This window comes from Neoarius graeffei, chromosome 14 (genome assembly GCF_027579695.1).
Source record: "Neoarius graeffei isolate fNeoGra1 chromosome 14, fNeoGra1.pri, whole genome shotgun sequence".
NCBI classification, from domain to species: Eukaryota; Metazoa; Chordata; class Actinopteri; order Siluriformes; family Ariidae; genus Neoarius; species Neoarius graeffei.
Window position 1 is genome coordinate 77,289,840 of NC_083582.1, and position 25,387 is coordinate 77,315,226.

At 43.4% G+C, this 25,387-nt stretch overlaps 1 protein-coding gene across 1 annotated transcript in view; it reads right to left on the bottom strand.

The window, feature by feature from the left end:
* Positions 1-25,387, bottom strand: part of LOC132897656 (uncharacterized) — a 76,974-nt gene that overhangs the window by 20,249 nt on the left and 31,338 nt on the right. The window contains exons 12-15 of the mRNA XM_060938887.1: positions 5,217-5,286; positions 2,129-2,211; positions 1,931-2,038; positions 1,680-1,784 (exon numbers count right to left, since the gene is read on the bottom strand). Of these exons, the coding sequence (XP_060794870.1) occupies positions 1,680-1,784; positions 1,931-2,038; positions 2,129-2,211; positions 5,217-5,286 (366 nt within the window). The remainder of the gene's footprint in view (positions 1-1,679; positions 1,785-1,930; positions 2,039-2,128; positions 2,212-5,216; positions 5,287-25,387) is intronic.

A 25,387-nucleotide genomic window follows, 5' to 3' on the forward strand; every position in this document is an offset into this window, starting at 1 on the left:
TCTTATGCTGGAATGCAGTGTTTTCCTTTCTCCAAACATAACGCTTCTCATTTAAACCAAAAAGTTCTATTTTGGTCTCATCCATCCACAAAACATTTTTCCAATAGCCTTCTGGCTTGTCTACGTGATCTTTAGCAAACTGCAGACAAGCAGCAATGTTATTTTTGGAGAGGAGTGGCTTTCTCCTTGCAACCCTGCTATGCACACCATTGTTGTTCAGTGTTCTCCTGATGGTAGACTCATGAACATTAACATTAGCCAATGTGAGAGAGGCCTTCAGTTGCTTAGAAGTTACCCTGGAGTCCTTTGTGACCTCGTCGACTATTACACACCTTGCTCTTGGAGTGATCTTTGTTGGTCGGCCACTCCTGGGGAGGGTAACAATGGTCTTGAATTTCCTCCATTTGTACACAATCTATCTGACTGTGGATTGGTGGAGTCCAAACTCTTTAGAGATGGTTTTGTAACCTTTTCCAGCCTGATGAGCATCAACAACGCTTTTTCTGAGGTCCTCAGAAATCTCCTTTGTTCGTGCCATGATACACTTCCACAAACATGTGTTGTGAAGATCAGACTTTGATAGATCCCTGTTCTTTAAATAAAACAGGATGCCCACTCACACCTGATTGTCATCCCATTGATTGAAAACACCTGACTCTAATTTCACCTTCAAATTAACTGCGAATCCTAGAGGTTCACATACTTTTGCCACTCACAGATATGTAATATTGGGTTATTTTCCTCAATAAATAAATGACCAAGTATAATATTTTTGTCTCATTTGTTTAACTGGGTTCTCTTTATCTACTTTTAGGACTTGTGTGAAAACCTGATGATGTTTTAGGTCATATTTATGCAGAAATACAGAAAATTCTAAAGGATTCACAAACTTTCAAGCACCACTGTATTATTTGATGTTTTAGCTTATTAATTTTATTGTTTGTTTCTTTTCCCAAAATAAACATGCTGATTCTTGCGACACATTTCAAAAAAACTGTTGGGACGTTAAAGCATTTGTATTGCACTTTAACCTTATAATGTTGCTCTTCCTTCTCATAACACTTATAAGATGTTTAGGGACATGCAGTTAGCTAACTGGCTACTCTAAATTGCCCGTAGGTGTGTGTGTGTGTGTGTGTGTGTGTGTGTGTACGCACAGAAAGGAACTGGGCACCCTACTACTGCAGTTCTGGCCAAGTCAACCAAACATGGTTCGCCTCGAGCCCGGCTCGGGTTCAGCAGTGACGACGACGATGACTACTGCTGTATCACTACTGTTTCAACCAGAAGAAGATGAGTTCACTTTTCATTCTGGGTTGTATCAGGGATTGCTTATTACACTCAAGAGCCAAGATTCTAGAACTTTCTTGTCATGTGCACAAGCTTCATTGAAATTCCTATCTTGCATGATCTCATTGATACTGCAGTCGAAAATAAAGGATAAACAACAACAAATAAAATAGACAAATGTGCAAAATAAAGCGATCTAGAGAACTAAATCGGCATCTGGATCGTCTTTCCAGCTGCTCTGTGACAAAAACACCAAAAGAACAGAAAAGAATTGAACTACGGACTGGAGATGATACGGTTTCAGTCTGGGAACATCATCGACAAACAGAACTGTAGCTCTTTTTACAACAATTTTTTGGACCAAAAACAATCAATCAGATTGAACTCACCGTCCTTCAGGGATGACAACATTTTCCCCACTCAGGCTTATGGGCTTTTCCATGGAGTGGTCGCTCTTCATAGACACACAGCTGGGTGGACTTTCAGAAATAAATCTGGGAACATCATAGAGGAAGATCTTTCAAACCTTGGAAGCACTTTGTAAAAACTGTGGTTTTACAGCAGCCTGGTTTAATCAGAGATTGGTGCTGGAACAGGAATCTGAACGAGCTGCAAGTGTGAGACGCTGATTTGCACTCACCCGCTCTCAGGGACGACATTTTTCCTAGACAGGCTTGGAGGCTTCTCTATGGACCGATCGCTCTGCATAGACACACAGCTGGGTGCTGGAGATGCTGCTTTCATTAACCTGTGAGAAGTTCACAAGTGTGATGCCATAAAATCCAGGACATTCTTACTTCCTTGACCTTTCTTGGTTATATACAGTATGGCTACTCACTTTGTCTCAGGGGTTTCGTCTACATTACTGGTGTAAGGAAGCATCATTATGGAGTTAACCCCTGTAAACATGATGATGATGCTCTTCAGTCAAGTCAATGTGAATGTTGCATCAATCAAGCCAACTGTCATGCTGATCCTGCAACATCAGCACCTGATTAATAATAATAATAATAATAATAATAATAATAATAATAATAATAACCCATAGCATTAGATTTCTTTGAATAACTTTAGCATCAATCATTAGAATAAAACGCTGCAGTTCTCTCAACCCCAAGCCATTCCTTTCATTATATAACCATTTAACAATATCTCTATGTTTGCACAATTGGCACATGTAAAGAAATGCTGTCGACCAAAAATGGCTTAAAAATAATGAAATAAAATGTTTCAACATTAAAAAAAATATATACTATAATATAGTAAACAGTGAGCCATCATAAATGAAACAAAGTCTATTTGGTGTGAGATGAAATTCCTTTTGCTTAAAAAAAAAAATCCGTCTCAGGTCCAGTGAGTGCAGTTTTATGCGGAAATGATCTGTAGGTTTTCCTGAGCATCTTACAGAACCAGCCACAGTTCTTCTGGACACTTTGACTGTCACACTCACTTCTTCATTTTACACCAAAACCCAGCAGCCTTCATTATGCTTTCTTTTTTCATCTGAAACATGCGCTCTTATGGAATACGCTGCTCAGATACAAACTTTTTTTCCTGTAACCTTCAACTTTGCGTTGGAAAAAAAAAATGAAATTTTTGGACTCTAAAATGTTTTTGTACTGACTTGATAATGTAGAAGTCATAAAATAGAAAATCTATAACAAAGTTTGAATGAAAAAAACAATAGGGTGCCTAAGACTTTTGCACAGTACTGTACATTATTGGTGCCCATCTTTATATTAATACATATTAATCATATAAATAATGTATATTCATATAACTTTTACTCAGTATTCATTTCTCATATTACTAAATTAAAAAGGGAATCATCAATCTGATATTACGCATCTTCTCAAGCTGTAGGACTGGAGTCTCGAGATGTTTTCTGTATTAACTTGGACTTATCTTGGGTTTATTGGCATTGGGACTTGGACTTGAGTTCTTGGACCTTAGTCTTGCTAAATATGGTCTTGACTAAGAGTTTGAATAAATAATGTTTTTGTTTTTCCCTTTCACATGGACAAAGTTTGCAAAAAGTAATTCCTTCTTCCAGAAAACTGCCAAATCATTGGCACAATGCATGAACGAAGCCATGTAGACAGGGTTCCCCCCGGGTTCTGAAATATATTCTCCACTTGTTTCCTTGAAAAATAAAGTCAGACAAGTATTCTTCACTTTTTCTTAGTCTGTATTTTTTCTTCGTTACCGACTTATCAAAGTGGACTTAATACATTTCTCACTCACATAGCTTTCCTTTAAAATCACAAAGACACCAGGTCTAAGCTACAGTATTATACTATAACATTCAAAATCCCAGACGGCATTCAAGTCAGTTGTTTTCTATTAATCTCTTACTTTTTTTTGAGGGTGAAAATACCCGGGGTTATAGCCCCGAGTAATGGGGCCTAATGACACCATCATGTTCGCCACGTGAACTCAACACGCCACGCCACCTGAAACAGAGCTCCCTTCAGTCGCTTGCTGGCTGACAGCACTTTCACTTTGGCGTGTTTTTTTTTTAACTGAGCCCTGTATTACTGACACTGTCTGATGTGCTTGGGGACGGTAGGGGCTCTGAGCGTGCCCCCCGTGTCTGTTTCAGCCCTTAAATCATCTTCAGTGCTTGAAGAAGGCTGCCTAAAAAACTTCACCAGTTTAGACTGCGCCATTGTTCGGTTCATGTAGCGATACCTACATCATCACACCAGGCCGATTAAGACGCATTGCAACTGGTCAAAAGCTTGGCGCTCATTTGGTCATTATGTGTAGTCAATTTTTATTGGTCACAAGCACGTGCTCATTGTTTATACTCTGGCTTCCTGAAGTCTCTGCCCCTGGGGTTGGATTTCTGCAAGGGATTTCTATGAAAGATGACTTATGATAAGGATGACAAATACATTCATCACTGATGGATTATGTTCGTCAATGACGAGCACCAGCGGGAACCCTGAGTAGGTGAAGTAAAGGCTTAGCCTCAGAAAGGACTTATTATTATTATTATTATTATTATTATTATTATTATTATAACCTTTATTTAACCAGGTTTGTCCCATTGAGATCGAAGATCTCTTTTACAAGAGAGACCTGGCCAAGAATGGCAGCACAAAAAACAACAGTTTCAGCACATTGCCACATTAAACATAGACATAAAAAATCCAAATAAACAATTGAATTTACAAAATCAGGTCAAGATCAAATAAGACATTTCCATTCAAATAAAACATTTGCACTCATGAAGCCTCAATACAACGGAATTTATCATGGACTTAAATACATTCAGAGATACCAGATTTTGGACTTGATGGTTTTCTGTCTTAATCTTGACTCAATCTTGCTTTCAATTGGACTTGATCTTGATTTGGCCTTGACTCCATTATCACTTGGTCCCGACTCAAGCTTGGTGAGTCCTGGTCTCGGCCTTGCCAATGGCGGTCTTGACTACAACCCTAGAATCTACACTACTGTATATCATGTTGATACTGGCCAGGACTTCAACATATAAAAAAAAAAATCAGATCCTGCATGACCATGCATCATACAGATCCACAGTTGGGTGCTGGGCATGCTGCACTTTCAGTTCCCTTCTCCATCTTACCCCCACCCCCATCATCTCTGTGACATTTAATACATCATATCTTATGATTTTCATCACATGGGGTTACCACTCAGGCTTAGTCATGCAGATGGTGAGTTGCATCATTTTATCGTTTCAACCTGAGCTCCAGCTAAAAAGTGACCAAAATGCCCGAACCATCATCAATGCACAGAAACTAAACAGCTAGAAACAACTGCGACATCAGCAGAACAAACAGGGAGGACTAGAACACCTCGCAAAACACGTCAACTCATGGAATATTCAGTATTCACCATGCATTCACACTCTTAATGCAACACACAATTAGGGGTCCAAGCATTCAGGAATCTACTAATCTCCATTCATTCATCTTCATGAACCACTTTATCATCATCAGGGTGGCGAAGGGTATCGAGCTGATCCTAGAAGGTAGGAATACACAACACACACTCACATTCAAACCTAGGGACCATTTAAAGTTCGCAGTCCACCATGTTTTTGGAAGTGGGACGAAACCAGAGAACCTTAAATGAACTCAAGGAGAACACGTGAATCTTATTGAAAAGTGAAATCAGTCAATTTCCAATAATGCCATTAAAATGATATTAGAAATTAGAATTTTAAGGATTGAAAAACAAAAATGATCTATAAAATAGGAATCTAATCCTGAAGGACACAGCATGTTCTGTTTATAGCCAGTCTTAGACTTCGTCCACACTGATTTCGTCATTTAGTTTTCCATCAGCACTTAAACAGTGACTTTGTCCATAAAAAATAACGCAACGTTTTTGGAAAAAGCTAGCAGGTCTGCGATTGCCTGCTTGCTAGTGTTTAGATCTGACTCCATGTCGCATTTTAACAAACCAAACACATTCCAATGCACAAAGCATGTGCAGGTTCACTTGAAAATATTGACTGCACTTGAAAAAATGTCTTCGAATTTACGTCAACTACATTCTATCCACATTCACTGGATATGAGCAATCGTGTGCTCTGATTGGCTACTCTACTACTAGGCTATTAGCTCATATACCATGAATAGAGAAAAACAAAATGGCGGTGTGCATCAAGTCAGATATATCACTTTGCTATCAAGTATTTAAAAGAAATAGAAATGGTTAAAAGAATATAGTTGTTTATTTTCCCCCAGTATCTCTGTTCGACACTCCAGCCCAGTGGGTGGCAGTAATGCACCTTTAAGTTGGTTTGCCAACCGCCAAAAAAAACCCTAAAGAAGAAGAAGACCCCCCTCCCCCCAAAAAGCAACAAAATATGGAATAAAAGTATTTGATGGTATTTTTTGCCCAATACTGAGCACTATAAAGAAAATATCAGCCATTAGACAAAGAAATTTGAATAAGGATCGAATCAAAATGCCCAGTTTCTCCTGTTTAGTGCAGAATCACTTCTAAATCCATCATCCCGCTGAATTTTATCAACTCTCCTTCAACCTGAAATGATGGAAACGCTTGTTTTGTCTTCTTTTAAGCAACCGGTTCTAGACGATTAAATTGTTTATCACGATATTTTAAAATACTGAATCATAATCAGGGAAAAACTGAACATCACACAAGCCCCATCCTCACAGATTTTTTTTCTTCCTGCTTGAGAAGTAGAAAAGTTTATTCTCTCCACATTCACTGGATATAAGCAACCGTGCACTCTGATTGGCTACTCTACTACTAGGATATCAACTCATATACCGTGAGTAGAGAAAAACAAAATGGCAGAGCGTGTTGCTGAACCAACCGAGAACGAAATAAAAAACTCTGCTCGAAAAACAAAACCCCAAAAAGTACAAAAAAAGAAAAGCAACAAAATATGGAATGAAAGTATTAGATGGTAAGAATGTATCTTTTTTATTTTTCAAGAATTATTATTATTATTATTACTTTTTTCACAAATTGCTCCTGTCATTTCGCCGGTTTGTTTACATTCTAAGCGGAAATGATTTTGTCGGACGTTTTATATCAAGTTTTTATTTATCAAATTTGCAAAATAAATAAATAAAATGCTCTGTTTCTCAAAATCCAGTGAATGTGGATAGAATAAAACAGTTATTCCACTCAATCTCATCGTACATGGATTATAGACAACTCGGTGCTACGCGCCTCGTCAGCCCTCAGCTCATGTACGACTTAACTGGCAGTTGAAGTTTCTTTCCAAGATCAGCTCCTTTACAATAACAGAATGGCTTCCTTTTCCCATTTTAGAATGGATTGATGGTGTTACTGCTGAATGAGAAGTTTAATTGTGTACGTGTGCCAATTACTTGCCTATTATAGAATGAAATCCTCAAAAGCAACAACAAAACTCACAAATTCTGTTATCTTGAGTCATCGGGGTTCGTCTTGTTTCATGCAGCTTCTCTGAAATGAGACATCGTCACTGCCAAAGAACGGAGGCCATGTGACTGATCCCCCTTTATACGGAGAGACGCAGTGGTAGAACAGGACAGGCTGCATTTTCATTTCTGTGTGCAGTTCGACCCTGTGACATTAATCCGTAAAATCATGTGATTTTAGTCATCATGTTACTGTCGTGGTAACTTCCTCAAACAGAATAAATGAACTTAAAAAAAAAAAAAGAAGTTGCCCAACATTACTCACTTTCTCCTCAACAGTTCTTGTCCCTTTTTTTAAATTTATGAAATCAAAAACATATTTTTAGGGAACCCTTCAGTTTCAATTTGTTCACCTTCCAAATCCTTCCCATTCATTTCAGCTAAAGCTGTAACAGCACCATCTCGATCCTCAAAGTGAAAAAGGCGTAATCCTTCAGCTTCTTCACCCTCTTGAGCTTGCCAAACTGACAATGTCTTTTCTAAGAGTTCTCCATTACAATTACGGACACGCTTTTATCCAACTGTGCTGAGCAAAAAACGCAAGTGACCAAAATTTGTTTGCAACCGATAACGAGAGATGATTGGACAGAAGAATATTTATCTTTCACAGTTTGGTTACATCATCCAGATAGCAGTGAGTCACACCGGTGTAACTGAGATAACTTCAAGGTTTTCTGACTCGTTCAACAGGTTTTCAGCATCATCCTCGAAACTGGCAGGACATGAGTTAACAGGAAACTAAAAGACAAATATCAAAGGTAAACACCAACTCTCAAAACTTTCCATCATCTATTTAAACCACTTAAAAAATCCTTACCGCTAAACACACACTTTATGGTCAAAAGTATGCGAACACCCGACCATCACACCCACATGTGGTTCTTCCCTGAATCGAAACTGTTGCCAAAAATGTAGAAGCACACAATCATATAGGATGCCTCTGCATGCTGTAGAATTATAATTTAACCTCACTGGAACCAACAGGTCCAACCCTGTTCCAGCATGACGATGCCCTTGAGCACAAAGCGAGCGCCATGAAGACATGGTTTGCCAAGGGTGAAGTGGAAGAACTTGAGTGTCCTGCACAGGGTCCTGACCTCAACCCAACTGAACACCTTCGGGATGAACTGAAAGACCAACTGCACCCCAGACCTCCTCACCCAACATCAGTGTTTACAGGTCACTGGTGAGCTGGGGCCAATCCAAGCTGACTTCAGGCGAGAGGAGGGGGGGGGGGGGGGACACCCTGGACAGGCTGGACAGTCTATCGCGGGTTAACACACAGAGAGACAGGCAGCTGTCTACATGCACATTCACACCTATGGACAATTTCAAGTCATGTCTAATCTGCACATCTTTGGACTGTAGGAGGAAACCAGAACACTTCGAGAAAACCCAAACAGGCACGAGGAGAACATGCAAACTCCATACAGTAAGACCCCAGTCAACTGACAGGTTCGAACCCAGAACCTTCTTGCTATGAGGTGAGAGTGCTAACCAAACTTCCTCCAAATTTCATCAAAATCTGTTCATTACTTTTTGTGTTACGTTAGGAACAAACAAACAAACAAAAAAACAAATGGAGGCAAAAACATAACCCCTTCTAACACAGCTGCCGGAGGTAAAAATCCAGGTAGCAGGGATGTTCAGTGTGTGTTAGACATCCAGACAGCTGTGGAGATTGAGATTAAAAGCGAAAGAGAAATGCCCAGGAAAGAAAAATAAGACCTTCTAAAACTCCCACACCAGCAAGTATGCTCCTCATCCAGAGGAGTACCACTCTGCTCCAAACATTCCAGCTGTGTTCATCCATAGCATTAGATACGCAGCTTCCAGGCACACAGCTGCTAATCAGTTCCGAACTCAACAAGCTTTACGAAAACTCTTCTACAAAACTACTTCTCATGCAGGAAGAAAAAAATCTGTGAGGATGGGGCTTGTGTGATGTTCAGTTTTTCCCTGACTGTGATTCTGTATTTAAAATAGCGTGATAAACAATTTAATCTTCCCAAAAGTTGGTTAAAAGACGACAAAACGAACGTTTCCATCAATTCAGGTTGAAGGAGAGTTGAGAAAATTCAGCGGGATGATGGATTTAGAAGTGATTCTGCACAAAACAGGAAAAACAGCACATTTTGATTCGATCCTTATTCAAATTTCTTTATCTAATGGCTGATATTTTCTTTATGCTGCTCAGTATTGGGCAAAAAAACCCAAAAACCTGCATATTAAATCACTTTTTAATGATCATAATCACCGTTAATATTATTTGCAAAAATATGTCAGATTTGATGCTTACATAGTTGTAGGCTTAATTAATTTATTTATTTTTGTCAAAAGCTTAATTTGTTTTTCTCCGTCAAAAGGGCCACTCTGACTATTTTTGGCTGAAATAGGTTTTATTTCACATTAATGAATTCAAATCATTCTTCATTTACCTTGACAGAGTGAAGGAGCCCACACTCGACTAGAGCCCAAGAGATCGAGGGAAGGGGCGGGATGCATTTGTCTAAAAGGTTATAACTCAAGAAATGGCCAAACTATCATAATTGTTGGATTTGCATTTATATTTACCACAGAAACCCTAAAGTAATGTATTACTCCAACAGGAAACACTTTAACAACAGGGCAAATCATTATACTTGCTGGCTTACTTTGCCTGCCATAAAAACGTACACAACCCCCCCCAGCCAAACTACTATAATGACTGAATTATCATGCCTTAAAATAAGGTCGCACACACACAGCGCGGAAAAAAACCTGTCACAAAAGAGCAAAGCATCGTCAAGACAAGTTTCAAGTCAAGTCAGGTTTATTTGTATAGCGCTTTTAACAATAGACATTGTCGCAAAGCAGCCTTACAGAATTTTAATGACTTTAAACATTAACTAATTTTATCCCTAATCTATCACCCCACTGTCACTTCCAACGGTTAATGGGGATATTGGGGGGAAAAAAGAAAGCCAAACTACTATAAGTGCTGGAGTATTTTGCCTACCATAAAACCATAAATACCTTTTTGCCAAACTGCTAGAGCAGCCGTTATAAACACTAACAAATGGTCTGTGTTTTAACTGATGGAGTCGCATATCTTACCATAAAAACACTACAAAATGGGAAACCATAATTTCTACAGTAGCGTGCTCACTGCATGGGCAAACAACTTTAACCGCTACCATCAGAATAATAACAAATGCCTAAACTACTACGTTACTGCTATCAGAGTAGGCCTGTCATAAAAACCCCAGCAAAATGGACAAACTACTACCATTGCTAGAAAAGCATGCCTACTGTAAAAACACTACAACATGGGTAAACTATAAGTGCATTAAGTACAGTGCATACCTCCGCCAAGCCACATATCTGGATTTGCATCAAAACCTGATCTATCGTTCCTTGCCCCATGGCTCACCTTTCCTCAAAATTTCATCAAAATCCATTCACTACTTTTTGAGTTGCATCGGGAACAGCCAAACAAACGGCAGCGAAAACATAACCTTCTCCAACAACCTTGGTGGAGGTAATAATTGTAAGTGCTAAAATAAACATGTACCATAAGAAAACTAAAAAATGGCCAAATTACTCTAACTGCTATCATAGTACATCGATGATAAAAAGACACCATGAACTCCAGTCCAACATAGTGTTGGAGTTGCATGCGTACTTTAAAAACAATACAAATGGGAAAACTACCATAATTGCACTGAGAAATGGGCCAATGACGGTAATTTAAATAAAATAGAAAGCCTGCCTTAAAAACCCATGTTAATTAAGATGATGCAGAATTGATACATGTCAATTTGCTCAACCTGTTCGGGGCAAATATTTAACAGTTTTTCCACGAAAGCGAGTCGTACATGAGCTGAGAGCTGACGAGGCGCGTAGCACGGAGTCGTCTATAATCCACGTACAACGAGATTGAGTGGAATAACTGTTTTATTCTCTCCACATTTACTGGATTTTGAGAAACAGAGCATTTTTATTTTTTGCAAATTCGATAAATAACAACTTTATGCAAATTGTCCGACAAAATCATTTCTGCTTAAAATATAAACAAACCGGCGAAATGACAGGAGCGATTTGTGAAAAATGCGATAATAATTATTGAAAAAAAGATATGTTCTTACCATCAAATACTTTTATTCCTTAATTTGTTGCCCTTTTTTTTGTATTTTTTTGGGGTTTTGTTTTCGAGTGGAGTTTTTATTTCGTCCTTGGTTGGTTCAGCAACACGCTCCGCCATTTTGTTTTTCTTTACTCACGGTATATGAGCTGATATCCGAGCAGTACAGTAGCCAGTCAGAGCGTATGATTGCTCATATCCAGTGAATGTGGATAGAATAAAGAAAGTGTTTTATTCTTTAAAAGATATTAAGTACCAAAGCCCAGGATATGATAAAATATGAGTAATGATCCATAAGTGCTGAGATTTCTAATAGCACATAAACTCTACGGACCAAATTTGTCAAACACTGACTGCAGAATTAGGACCAATGCTTTATTTGCACTTAATATGAAGCAAGACATTATATAGCATACATGATACCTTATAATGCTAACAGTTGATTGATAACAATTGACAACAGACTGATTTAAAAAAAAAAAAAAAAAAAAAAAAATATATATATATATATATATATATATATATTAAAGAACAACACAGCTATCAGTTTTAAGTTACTTTTAATGTTGTGGAATGTCCACGGAGCAAGTTAGTATCACTTAACATTATAGGAGCTATAAACGGTAATCCCCTAAGCAGCCTCACTTTTTCTCTCTCGGAGTTAATAAAATGCAAACATGCATGCTGTCATGTTACTAAGAAACCGGAAAGCACAAACTCCTCCGTCCTGAAGACTTTCCAGTGGCGGAAAACGTACCGACTTCTGTAAATCGCTGACGCTCTGGTCTCCTTCCATGAAGGTTCCATAAAATGTCTCTTAACACAAACATCACCACATCAACAGCTATTCATTTTTCTTTGTTGAACATGTTTTATTAATTTCTTTTATGATTAGCCTTAGATCATGTCGAGCGTCTGCCATTCAAGGCCCTGTGAATGAGTTGTTACTATAGAAACGATTGTATTAAAACCAGCGCTTTAATAAAACTAGCACTCTGTCATTTATGTTACAGTTTTATAAAGTGTAAAGCACGTCACTGCACCCATCCACAAACATTTACACACGTTTATCCTGGCCATTATATGGTATTATGTATGCTATATAACATAACATTGTATAAATGTGTTTATAATAGATAATGAAGACATGATTCATCGTAAATGTTGCCCTACTGTCTATATTAAAAATTATTGTAAATAAAAACAAGCAACAAACAACACATTATTGCAGACACAGCCAATGACCCTCAGATACCTAATATGCATTGTTAATAGTGTTAATAATGAAGTCATAGTTTTTTTTTATAGCAAAGAAAGTATTGATAGCATTGAATGCATGTATAGTGTGTGTTTGTGTCCTTCAGTCCTAATGCTGATAAAAGGGAGATTTCACTTGTCGTTTGCTCGAACGTTAATTCATACAGGGCCATGTTCAGAGTTTTTGTTATTATAATGCCTGCCATTTTCTTATTTATATATTATATCATTTTTTTGTTTTTTACTTTTCCATTGATAAGTTCTCTTACATTGATTTTCCATTGTATTGTATTATGTTTGTCGGGGAGGGGGATATTTTCTTCTAGTCAGCATTTTCTAGTCCTGGTTTTTTTATTATTATTATTTTTTAATAATGAGGTTTCAGGGAAAGAGCTTCCGTTTAATTACTCTGGTCTAGAGGCTACACTCTCAGAAAATAAAGTGCATTATTGTACCTTTAGGGATCTCCCAAGCTCGTCACTGCATCAGTACCCTCTAAGGTATTTATTTGTACCCTTTATATACTGCTTGGGAACATATATGGACCTTTTTGGCCCTAAAAAGGAACCCATAGTTACCTTGAGGTCCAATAATGAACCCTAGGGAGTATATTAGTGTAGCTTGTACCTTGCGGGACAGAAATGGACTCCTACTGTCCCCCTGTTTCTTTCTAACAGTATATAGACAAACCCTGTCATGGACACTTCAGAAAAATCTGGCAAGCTCCGAGGCCTCACCTACACGCAGGTGCTTTCCGTAAATGGTGAACCCAGAAAATCAACTTGCACAAGTGTGTAATCCGACTCTGAATACCAGGAATGTTCGATGTGTAAATACTGACGTAACTTTTTCAACATTAGTCACCAACTCTGAATACGGCCCATAATTATGAAACGTGATCATATCCACAGAACCACTTTTGCTCAAAACAACAACGTACTAAACACAGCTGAACCAAAAAGAGGTAATTTGAATTTCAACACACTAAAGTGATGATCAAATACAGTATGCTTATAAATTTTATTTTGCTACTCTTGTTGTCTTTGCACTGTATATTTACTGTATGCACTATACTGTATTTATTCTATATTTTATTTTCGATGGTTGTATTCTCTGCATGTACAATACAAGCTAGCTTACCAATACCAGACTGAAAAAAGAAAAGATTTTTGTTATATTTGTGTAATGTTTTGATAACTTGCTCGGCCCAGCAGAGCCTGACTGCAAGAGGAATAAAGCTTCCGAAACTTGCATGTTTTTATGTCTAAGAATGTCAGTGGCTATAGATTTTCTACATCATTTACATTTTTAATCAGATTTACAAAAGCAGCCACTCAGTTGATGTTTTAGCATACGGTTAGCGTATAAATACTGTATAGTACACTGTAAATGTTTTGAGTCAACTTCAAAATTATTGGCACCCACCAGTTCTTATAAGGAGGATTTATTTTAGATGGAAATGAAATACTTTCTGTAATTATTTGATTGAAAACATTGTACATTAGGTTTATTTGATTCACTTACCTTTGCCTGTTCTCTTAAAAGGTGCCATGAATTCCAGAGCTGGCTGTGAGTTGTGTCGTGCTGCTGATACGGTCATGTCAGTAGTAAGGCGAACATAGGATTGGCAGTGTGTGTGCTTGTGTATCTATGTGAGACCATAAAACTGACTTCTGTTTGAAAAGGAAAGCATCTCGAGCACTATTTAATTTTTTTTTTTAATTAAAATGATAAAATACCTTGTTTTTGTAATAGAATTTATTCAGCAATAAAGCATGTCGTGCTAAACTCACTTTTACACAAAGCCCAAATTTGTATATATGTATAAATCAGTAAACCAAGGATGTCAAATTTGCAGCTCGCGATGAAGGATTTAATCCAGCCCAACAAATTAATTTAAAATTACGTTCTGAATTAAAATAATTCTGCAGGCTGTAATTGAATTCTGGAGGGAAAAAAGCTAGTGGTTAATAATAGGTGCTATTCCACTAGAGGGCAAAATGGAGCAATAAATTCAGCTCGGAACAAAATATCCTCATGATATCCTTGTTCATTAGCAAGGTAAACATTAGATGCTGTCTGTATACCTCTTAACTAATTTCAGGGTTTCACAGTAACGGGGGTGAATACTTATGTAGTTACAGCTTTTAATAAGTTTACCAACTAGACAATGTTCATTAACAAAATATATATTCAATCAATATACAGTACATTATTCTAGACGTCTTTTAAACACCTTCAATTTTGTCTTATCCTTTTTACAGTGTTTTCATTCACCAACAAGAGCATTAGTGAGGTCAGGCAGGGACGTTGGGATGTCGAGGAGGCCTGGGATGCAGTCGGGTTCCCGTCCTCACATGCCCCTTTTCCACCAAATCAGTTCCAGGGCTGGTTCGGGGCCAGTGCTGGTGCTGGTTCACAACTCGTTCAACTTGCGAGCCAGCTGAGAACCAGTTTGCTTTTCCATAGCTTGCGGTACTAAGGGAAGACACGTCATTACGTCGCTGTATACGTCAGTTACGTCGCTGTATACGTCAGTTACTACGTTTGCATGAACCTTGGCACGAATATCGAAGCAAAAACAATGCGGAAGCAGCAGCAGCAACAACAACAACAATAATAATGGATGACTTCGCATTTGTACAGCTGCTGCTTCTTGTCGCTTAAAAATGGCGATCTTTCGCGGTCTTGCTATTGTTGTTGGTCTTAACAACTCCGCCCCCCCCGCTGACATAAGCGGTTCTTTCCTCTGGCCCAGCAGAGAGTTGGTGCTAGCCTGGAACCGGTTTTTCTGGCCCCAGAGCCAGTTCTTTGTCAGTGGAAACAGAAAACCTGGTTCCAAACTAAGCACTGGCCCCGAACCAGCCCTGGAACTGCTTTGGTGGAAAAGGGGCATCAGTGGTGTTCAGTGGGGTTGAGGTCAGGTCTCTATGCAGAACACATGAGTTGGTGGCTCTGTGGTAAAAGCCTTATCTCTGAGGTTGATGGTTGCTGGTTTAAATCTGCCTGGTCCCCTCATTGAGTGAGTTGTGTGGTGGTGGAGTGTAAGCAAGTAGTTGATGTGGGTGCTGGAGAAAGCATGGTTGGTTGAAGAAAATGGTGCTTCAAACCCCCTTCTAGATGCAAAAATAACAGTTTTGTCAGGTTCCAACACTGCTCTGTATTTCTTCCTTGGACCTTCGGGGGAGGAATAATGTGAGATAATTTTGTCTTTAGCTTGTGGTTTTAAGCTTCAGAATGTGTTGGGATTCCTGTAGACTTTCTGTCTCTGGAGGCACCAAAAGGTGTGAAGGTCGCTGTAGCCATGATTATCTTTTTGATCCATTGTTGACTAGGTTACAAAGACTGTTCTCCCATTTCAATATTTTATGGGCCTCACACCTCTAGTCTCTCTCTCACACACACAAATTTTTTTAGCTTGCTACAGTTATTTTTTTGAGAGCATGGTGAAATTGTTGTATTATTTAGCATGAATTTATGATTGTTATACTTGGGAGATATTTTAACATCAAGCTCCTTAAGCTGAGCCTAAGTACACCGAGTCTAAATATTTAGGAGGACCTCATGTAGATGTGATCTTGTGTTCTTCACCACTGATTATCACTGTAAAGCCACTTCGCTTGACAAACACAGACTTGTCATCAAGTAGTAAAACCCTCAGAATGCCATATGGTAAGTGCTAGTGTGTGTTTTCTTTTGAAAAATAGCATGAATTATTTTAGCCAATCAGAAGTCTGTGTTTCAAACAAATAGTCCTTTTGTTTTCGGGGCGGTGCTGGGGTGGTCCTGGGGCGGTGCTGGGGTGGTCCTGGGGCGGGTCTCCCAAAAAGAGACTTGACTTAAATACTATTGGAAGAAACTGTGTTTTTCCAGGGAATCACTCACACTCGCATTGTTCTATTTCGTTTCTACTGACCGCCAGAGGCGGTGCTTTCAGCACATGGATATCCATCACACGAACGTGCAGGTCGAGTAATAGTAACAACAAAGTCACGTGTGACCTGGGTGACGTCACCCCGTGACCCCGGCATAAAAGACCGGTAAACCCAGGAAGTGACCTCTTACATCTTCTCGCGTTTGCAGGTTGCGAGTTGGATTGAAATTTGGACAAAGCGCTGTGGTAGTTTCGTTACCCGTAGGGTTGGGGCTGTGCTTATGCATCCTCCAAGAAACTGCGCTAAGTCCACCAACTCTTGTCGTTATATTCGTATTGATTTATTACTCCGTAAGCTGAGCGCTCTCGCTCGGTGGAGTTAGCTGATTAGCCCTCCGGGGCGGTGTCCTCACCGCTGGAGGCCGGCTTGTTTTCGCTTCAGGTAAGCGGGTTTCATTTATTTAAATTAAAGCGGCGTTCCTCTCGCCGCTGTTTATCAGTTCTGCGGCGCTCGGCGCCTATCCTTGTTAAATTTATTAACCACCTTGTTTTGTGTAGCCTCGCCACCGGCCTGTTCACAGGCCGGCTGTCTTGTGTGTTGTATTCGTATTGATTTATTACTCCGTTAAGCTGAGCGCTCTCGCTCGGTGGAGTTAGCTGATTAGTCCTCCGGGGCGGTGTCCTCACCGCTGGAGGCCGGCTTGTCTTCATTCAGGTAAGCGGTTTTCATTCATTTAATTTAAAGCGGTGGTTCTCGCCGCTGTTTATCAGTTCTGTGGCGCACTGCGCCTATCTTTGTTAATATTATTAACCGCCTTATTTTGTGTAGCCTTGTCTCCGGCCTGCTCACAGGCCGGCGGTCTTGTGTTGTATTGTTTGTTACTCCGTTAAGCTGAGCGCTCTCGCTCGGTGGAGTTAGCTGATTAGTCCTCCGGGGCGGTGTCCTCACCGCTGGAGGCCGGCTTGTCCTCATTCAGGTAAGCGGTTTTCATTTATTTAATTTAAAGCGGTGGTTCTCGCCGCTGTTTATCAGTTCTGTGGCGCACCGCGCCTATCTTTGTTAATATTATTAACCGCCTTATTTTGTGTAGCCTTGTCTCCGGCCTGCTCACAGGCCGGCGGTCTTGTGGGTTGTACTCGTATTGTTACTCCGTTAAGCCGAGCGCTCTCGCTCGGTGGAGTTAGCTGACTAGCCCTCCGGGGCGGTGTCCTCGCCACTGGAGGCTGGCTTGTTGCCGCCCAGGTAAGCGGTTTTCATTCATCTAAATTAAAACGGTGTTTCTCGCCGCTGCTTATCAGTGCTGTGGCGCACGGCGCCTATCCTTGTTAATATTCCCGACCACGGGTGTGTTCGCCCGGTCGTTTTTCATTACCGCCTGATTGTTTATTTTGGGCTGCTTACTTGGGGTGTTCTCGCCCTATTTTTTTTAAGTTCCCTTCTGCCAGCCAGGCGTCATGGACCTCTTCTCTCGCTGCGCCAACTGCCGGTCCCCCTCGAACCGGAGGACGGCCACCGCGAGTGCCCCTCATGCCTGGGTATTGATCACCTGCGGCAGGGGCTGACGGACATGGCCTGCGCAGACTGCATGTGCCTGAGCGTGGCTGCGCGGACCGCCGGGCTGGCTCGGCTGGATTCTCCGTCTGACATCCCCGGGCCTCGGGGGGACAGGACACGGTGTCGGCTGCAGCAGCGGGGCCCAGCAAGCGCCGTGGGTTCCCCCACACGTCTTCGCTTTTAAGGCGAAAAAGAAGCGCTCGGGCGATTTGGCTCAGAAGGTGGAGGTGATGTCCACCGAGCTGGAGGAGATGAAGGCCCTGCTGGCGAATCTTCAGCCTCCGCCACAGGGGGCAGTGTTCCCGCTGCAGGGCCCTGGCGGCAATGCAGGACACCCCTACCTATGGCCTCCTGCAGATGCCCAACATTGAGAAGCGGCTTTCATTCATTTAAATTAAAGCGGTGTTTCTCACCGCTGTTTATCAGTTCTGTGGCGCACAGTGCCTATCCTTGTTAATATTATCAACCGCTTGTTTTGTGTAGCCTTGTCTCCGGCCTGCTCACGGGCCGGCTGTCTTGTGTGTTATATTCGTATTGTTTGTTACTCCGTTAAGCTGAGCGCTCTCGCTCGGTGGAGTTAGCTGACTAGCCCTCCGAGGCGTGTCCTCGCTGCTGGAGGCCGGTTTGTTGTCGCTCAGGTAAGCGGTCTTCATTCATTTAAATTAAAGCGGTGTTTCTCGCCGCTGTTTATCAGTTCTGCAGCGCACGGCGCCATCCTTGTTAATATTCCCGACCACGGGTGTGTTCGCCCGGTCGTTTATTTTTTATTTCCGCCTGATAGTTTATTTTGGGCTACTTACTTGGAGCGTTCTCGCCCTATTTGAGTTCCCTTCTGCCAGCCAGGTGTCATGGACCCCCAGACGCTGGAGGGGACGAGCGCGGCATCACGGGAGCTGTGTGACACGGCTCCAGGCCTTTGCCTACTCGTCGCGGGAACTGGGCCGGCTGATGTCGTATCTCACCCTCGGCCGCCAGCAGATATGGCGGGCACAGTCCCCTCTGGCCGAGCCCGACCGGCGTGTGCTGCACTCTCTCCCTGTTGTCCCCGGGGAGCTGTTTGGCGAAGCCACTCAGCAAGCCCGGGATCGGAGTGCCCAGGTCATCTAGGCGTAACAGCAGTTCGCTGGCCCCCGCCAGGCCCACCACCATGGCAATGCTGCCCAGTCCTTCAGGGGGCCCACACCGACTCTGTCTCGGCCACGCACCCGCCAGGAGACCAGACGGGTTGATGACTTTCGCCACCCCACCACCTCCCGGACCCGCGGTGCCGCCCCCTACACCCAGTCCACTCCTCGTCGCCCCCATGGTGACCGACGGGGGCGCTCTGGACGGCGCTGACATCAGCGCGCCGGCGGTCGGCCGCTTTTCCAGCGAACAGCTCCAAAGCTGGAGAGCGTTGACCCCTGGGTGCTGGTGACCCTCACCGAGGGTTACCGCATCCAGTTCTGCCGCCGTCCACCACGTTTCATGGGGTCAAACACCACCGTGAGCCATCCGGGGAAGTCCCTCGTCCCCCGGCAGGAAATCGCCGCCCTCCTGGAGAAAGGAGCAGTCTCTCCCGTCGACAGGCGGAGACAGCAAGGTGGGTTCTACTCCAGGTATTTTCTGGTTCCGAAGGACGGCGGTATCCGCCCGATCCTCGACCTGAGGTCCCTCAATTCCCACTTGAGGACCATGAGATTCCGCATGCTGCGTACAGTGGATGTCTTACACCACATCCAGGCGGGCGACTGGTTTGTCACCTTCGACCTGAAAGACGCCTACTTCCATGCTCCCATTGTGCCACACCACAGGCAGTTCCTGCGGTTTGCCTTCGAGGGCCAGGCTTTCGAGTTCAATGTTCTGCCCTTTGGGATATCGCTGGCACCCCGTGTGTTCACCGGATGTGCGGCAGCGGCATCGGCACTACTTCAGGCAAGGGGTTTGCGTGTCCTGCCCTACCTGGACGACTGGCTTGTCTGTTCACGGTCAGCAGCTCAGGCCCGCACCAACATCGCGACTGTGCTCTCGCATGTCGTAGAGCTGGGGCTCAGGGTGAATTACAAGAAGAGCTCGCTGGTGCCCAGCCGGGAGACGACTTTCTTGGGCATGCACCTGGATTCGAGGTCGTTGATGGTAACTCCCTCCCAGACCAGGATCCACAACATCCGCCTACTGCTTGGCCGCTTCGGACGGGGTAGGTCACTCGCCCTGAAGACCTTTCAGCGCCTGCTGGGCATGCTTACGGCAGCCTCCTCTCTGGTCCCGCTGGGACTTCTGCACTTATGCCGCTTCAGAGGTGGTTCAACGGTCTCCACCTCCACCCGGTGCTGCACGGGCGCAGCACATCAACGTGCTGGAGCTACGGGCTGTGTTCCTCGGCCTACAGCACTTCCTCCTAGGCCTGACCGGCAGACACGTTCTGGTGCGGACGGACAACGCTACGGTAGTGTACTACATCAACCACCAGGGAGGCACAAAGTCCCTCCAGTGCTTGGAAGTGGCTGGCCAACTTCTGCGGTGGGCCCATCGACATCTCTTGAGCCTGTGTGCCATGTACTTGCCAGGCACTGCCAACAGGGCAGCAGATCTGCTGTCCCGCCAGGACCCCGATCCCGGGGAATAGAGACTCAACCCAGCGGTGGTTCTCGCCATCTGGGAACGTTTTGGCAGGGCAGAGGTGGACCTCTTTGCCTGCCAGGAGTCGACACACTGCCCTTTGTGGTTCAGCCTCCACGGCCCCAGTCCCCTGGGCCAGGATGCGCTGGCGCATGCTTGGCCGAGGCAACTGCTGTATGCCTCCCCCCCTCTGCTGCTGATCGTGCCAACCCTACACAGGGTTGCGATGGACCACCACGGGCTGCTGCTTGTCGCCCCCCCGGTGGCCGGGCAGAGTGTGGTTCCCAAGTTGCTGCAACTTCTGAACGGCGACCCCTGGTGCCTGCCAGTGAGGACTGACCTGCTATCACAGCTGGGAGGGCAGATCTGGCACCCGGATCCAGCCCGTCTGCAGCTCTGGGTATGGCCGCTGAAGGGCCGGACCCCCTGCGAGGTCCTTGTGAGCCGGCAGTGGTCAATACCATTGCAAGCTCTCGGGCACCCCCCACCATGCCCTCTATGCCAACAGATGGAGGCTTTTCTCCAACTGGTGCTTAACTCGGGGGGAGGAGCCTACATGCTGCCCCCTGCCGACCATTTGACTGTTCCGCCAGTCTCTGCTTTGATAAGGGTCTTACCCCTGCCACCATCAAGGTCTATGCAGCTGCCATCTCTGCTCAGCATGCCAGAGTTGGGGGAAGGACCGTGGGGTCCCACGCCTTGGTGGCACGTTTCTTGAAGGGTGCTCTCCGGTTGAGACCCCCCCGATGGAGCCGGGTACCCACATGGGACCTTCATTGGTGCTGCAGGCTCTCTGCGACGCACCGTTCTGAGCCCCTGCTCACAGCAGACATTTCATGGCTCTTCCTGAAGACTGCTTTTCTTCTGGCCATTACATCGACGAGGCGCGTCGGGGAACTACACGCGCTGTCAGTCAGTGGGGAGTGCCTGCAGTGGCACTCCGGCGACAGTGGGGTCACCCTGTGGCCTAACCCCTCTTTCCTCCCAAAGACCCTCTCTGCTACCTTCGTCAACCAGCCCCTTAGCCTTGCGGCGTTCGAGGCGGGCCATGGTGAGAGGTCGGAACTTTTGTGCCCAGTTCGCGCCCTCAGGGTGTACGTGTCGCGTACAGAGGGCTTCCGTAGGAGTGACGCCCTGTTTCTGTGCCACACAGGACCGTCGAGGGGTCTGGCGCTCTTTAAGCAGAGGCTATCCAAGTGGATAGTCGAGGCCATATTACATGCCTACAGGCACAGTGGCTTCCCGATTCCTCCGGCTGCCAGGGCGCACTCTGCACGGGGCGTGGTAGCCTCATGGGCATCACTGAAGGGCGTGCCCCTTTCAGACATATGCAGCGCAGCCTCCTGGGCTTCCAGCTGCACCTTCACCAGGTTTTACCGTCTTAATGTCGTCCCACATAATCCTGTGGCGACGGCTGTCATTCCAGGCCCGTCGCAGCAGCACTGGGTACGGGTAGGCACTCCTCATGACCTGGTTTGTATTAGTCATCCATGTGCTGAAAGCACCGCCTCTGGCGGTCAGTAGAAACGAAATAGAACGAGGGTTATGTATATAACCGCGGTTCTATGAGTTTCGGATGACCGCCAGAGCTTGGCAGTCACTCGGAGTGTACACGAGAAGATTTGCCAAGAGGTCACTTCCTGGGTTTACCGGTCTTTTATGCCGGGGTCACGGGGTGACGTCACCCAGGTCACACGTGACTTTGTTGTTACTATTACTCGACCTGCACGTTCGTGTGATGGATATCCATGTGCTGAAAGCACCGCCTCTGGCGGTCATCCGAAACTCATAGAACCGCGGTTATATACATAACCCTCGTTTCTGTGCAAAGAAAATGTTTAAGGCAGCTTCTTTTGTGTAAGTATATATTTTGGCTACTTCTGAGATACAGACTTTACAACAGTAACACCCCACATCTCAAGAAACACCCTCAGGTACCTTCCACCACCAATTCCAAACCATCTACAGTGCCTTGTAAAAGTATTCATACCCCTTGAACTTTTTCACATTTTTCCACCTTACAACCACAAACTTAAGTTTTTTATTGATATTTTATGTGATAGACCAACACAGAGTAGCACAGAATTGTGAAGTGAAATGAAAATGATAAATGGTCTTCAAAACTTTAAACAAATAAAAATCTGAAAAATGTGGTGTGCATTAGTATTCACCCCCCTGTACTCTGATACCTCTAAATACAATCCAGTGCAATCAATTGCCTTCAGAAGTCGTCTAATTAGTTAATAGAGTCCTACTGTGTGTAATTTAAAAAGTTAAAGTCCTTCCCATGGCGTCGCTCTCCATTTACGCAGCCCTTAGCCTCTCACATAGCTAGGGTTACAGTGGGGGGCTAGTCCTCTGGTAACCACAAGAGTTTAACTCCTCACTCAGCGTGCCTTGCCAGATGGTAGTAGGTACCATTTTTACAATGGTCTTTGGTATGACCCAACCATGAATAGAACTCACGATCTCCTGATTGAGAGGCAGCCATGCTACTACTAGGCCACTATGCGTGTAATTTATTCTCAGCATAAATACACTTGTTCTGTGAAGGCCTCAGTGGTTTGTTAGAGAACACTGAAGAACAAACAGCATCATGAAGACCAAAGAACTCACCAGACAGGTCAGGGATAAAGTTCTGGAGAAGTTTAAAGCAGGGTTAGGTTATAAAAAAATATCCCAAGCTCTGAACATCTCAAGAAGCACTGTTCAATCCATCATTCAAAAATGGAAAAAGTATGGCACAACTGCAAACCTACCAAAACATGGCCGTCCACCTAAACTGACAGAGCGAGCAAGGAGAGCACTGGTCAGAGAAGCAGCCAAGAGGCCCATGATCACTCTGGAGGAGCTGCAGAAATCCACAGCTCAGGTGGGAGAATCTGTGCACAGGACAACTATAAGTCGTACACTCCACAAATCTGGCCTTTTTGGAAGAGTGGCAAGAAGAAAGCCATTGTTGAAAGACAGGCATAAGAAGCCATGTAGGGGACACAGCAAACATGTGGAAGAAGGTGCTTTGGTCAGATGAGACCAAAGTTGAACTTTTTGGCCTAAATGCAAAGCGCTATGTGTGGCGGAAAACTACCACTGCTCATCACCCTGCACACACCATCCCCACTGTGAAACATGGTGGTGGCAGCATCATGCTATGGGGATGCTTTTCTTCAGCAGGGACAGGGAAGCTGGTCAGAGTTGATGGGAAGATGGATGGAGCTAAATACAGGGCAATCCTGGAAGAAAACCTGTTGGAGGCTGCAAAAGACTTGAGACTGGGAAGGAGATTCACCTTCCAGCAAGACAATGACCCTAAACATACAGCCAGAGCTACAATGGAATGGTTTAGATCAAAGAATATTCATGTGTTAGAATGACCCAGTCAAAGTCCAGACCTAAATCCCATTGAGCATCTGTGGCAAGTCTTGAAAATTGCTGTTCATAGACGCTCTCCATCCAATCTGGCTGAGCTTGAGCTATTTTGCAAAGAAGAATGGGCAAAAATTTCAGTGTCTAGATGTGCAAAGCTGGTAGAGACATACCACAAAAGACTTGCAGCTGTAATTGCAGCAAAAGGTGGCTCTACAAAGTATTGACGCAGGGGGGCTGAATACTAATGCACATCACATTTTTCAGATTTTTATTTGTTTAAAATGTTGAAGACCATTTATCATTTTTGTTTCACTTCACAATTATGTGCTACTCTGTGTTGGTCTATCACATAAAATCTCAATAAAAAACTTTTAAGTTCGTGGCTGTAAGGTGGAAAATGTGAAAAAGCTCAAGGGGTATGAATACTTTTTCAAGGCACTGTACACTGACAGCATGGAGACCTGGGTCAACAAGCCTTTGACCCAGCAGCAAATACTCATCCAATTGTACCACAGGATCTCATAGCAGAAGCTTCTTTGACAGACTTTTTCACTTTAATCCTGACTTACAGATAATGTAAAAGTACTAACAGAAACCATGAGCTTCAAACATCACAAACTGCAGCACTAACCACTGCACTACGTCATCCTTGTGTTTGCTTCTTGAACTTTTGGCTTAATAATTCAACCCTGTGAGTCAGCGCGAGACCACAATGAAGTGTTAAATGGAGAAAGAGCTGGCCATTTCCTTTCAGCTTACCTTTCCCAATAGTTCAACACTCACCACTTCCCAAATTCTCTGAGAACCAGGAAGCCACAAGTGTACCGATGAAAGCATCACTTACCAACACACATCAATCTGGATGACTGGGGGCGATGCTTTCTGGGAACTGTTTAACATGATGCGTTTATTCAAACAAAGCCAATCATTTAATGAGTCACTTTTTATTGTTGAAATATTCCAAATGCAAACATGGCGGGGGTACATATAATTATGCCTTTTTTAAAGTTAGTACCAATATTTATTTTATATATTATTAGTTGTTTTACACAATAAATTGAGTCACTACTCAAATACCATACCTGGGACTTGACCCAACAATCTCCACATACAAGAGCCAGAACTCCAACCACTGTACCACCACAGGAAGGAAGGAGGAGGAAAGGGGGGAAAAAACAAAAAAAGGAATTCGTTGGTGTATATAATTAGCTGATATTGGTGCTCGCTCTATAATTAGCTAAAGCACACATCTTGGTCTTCATCAGTAGCACACAATCCCAAAGTCTGGTTTATATTATGTTTTAGCACATGACTTCATGATATGGTGTAGATTAGGAAAGGAGTCAACATTACAGTAGAATCCAGGAGCATAACCCAGAAACCATTTGCTTTGATGGAATCTG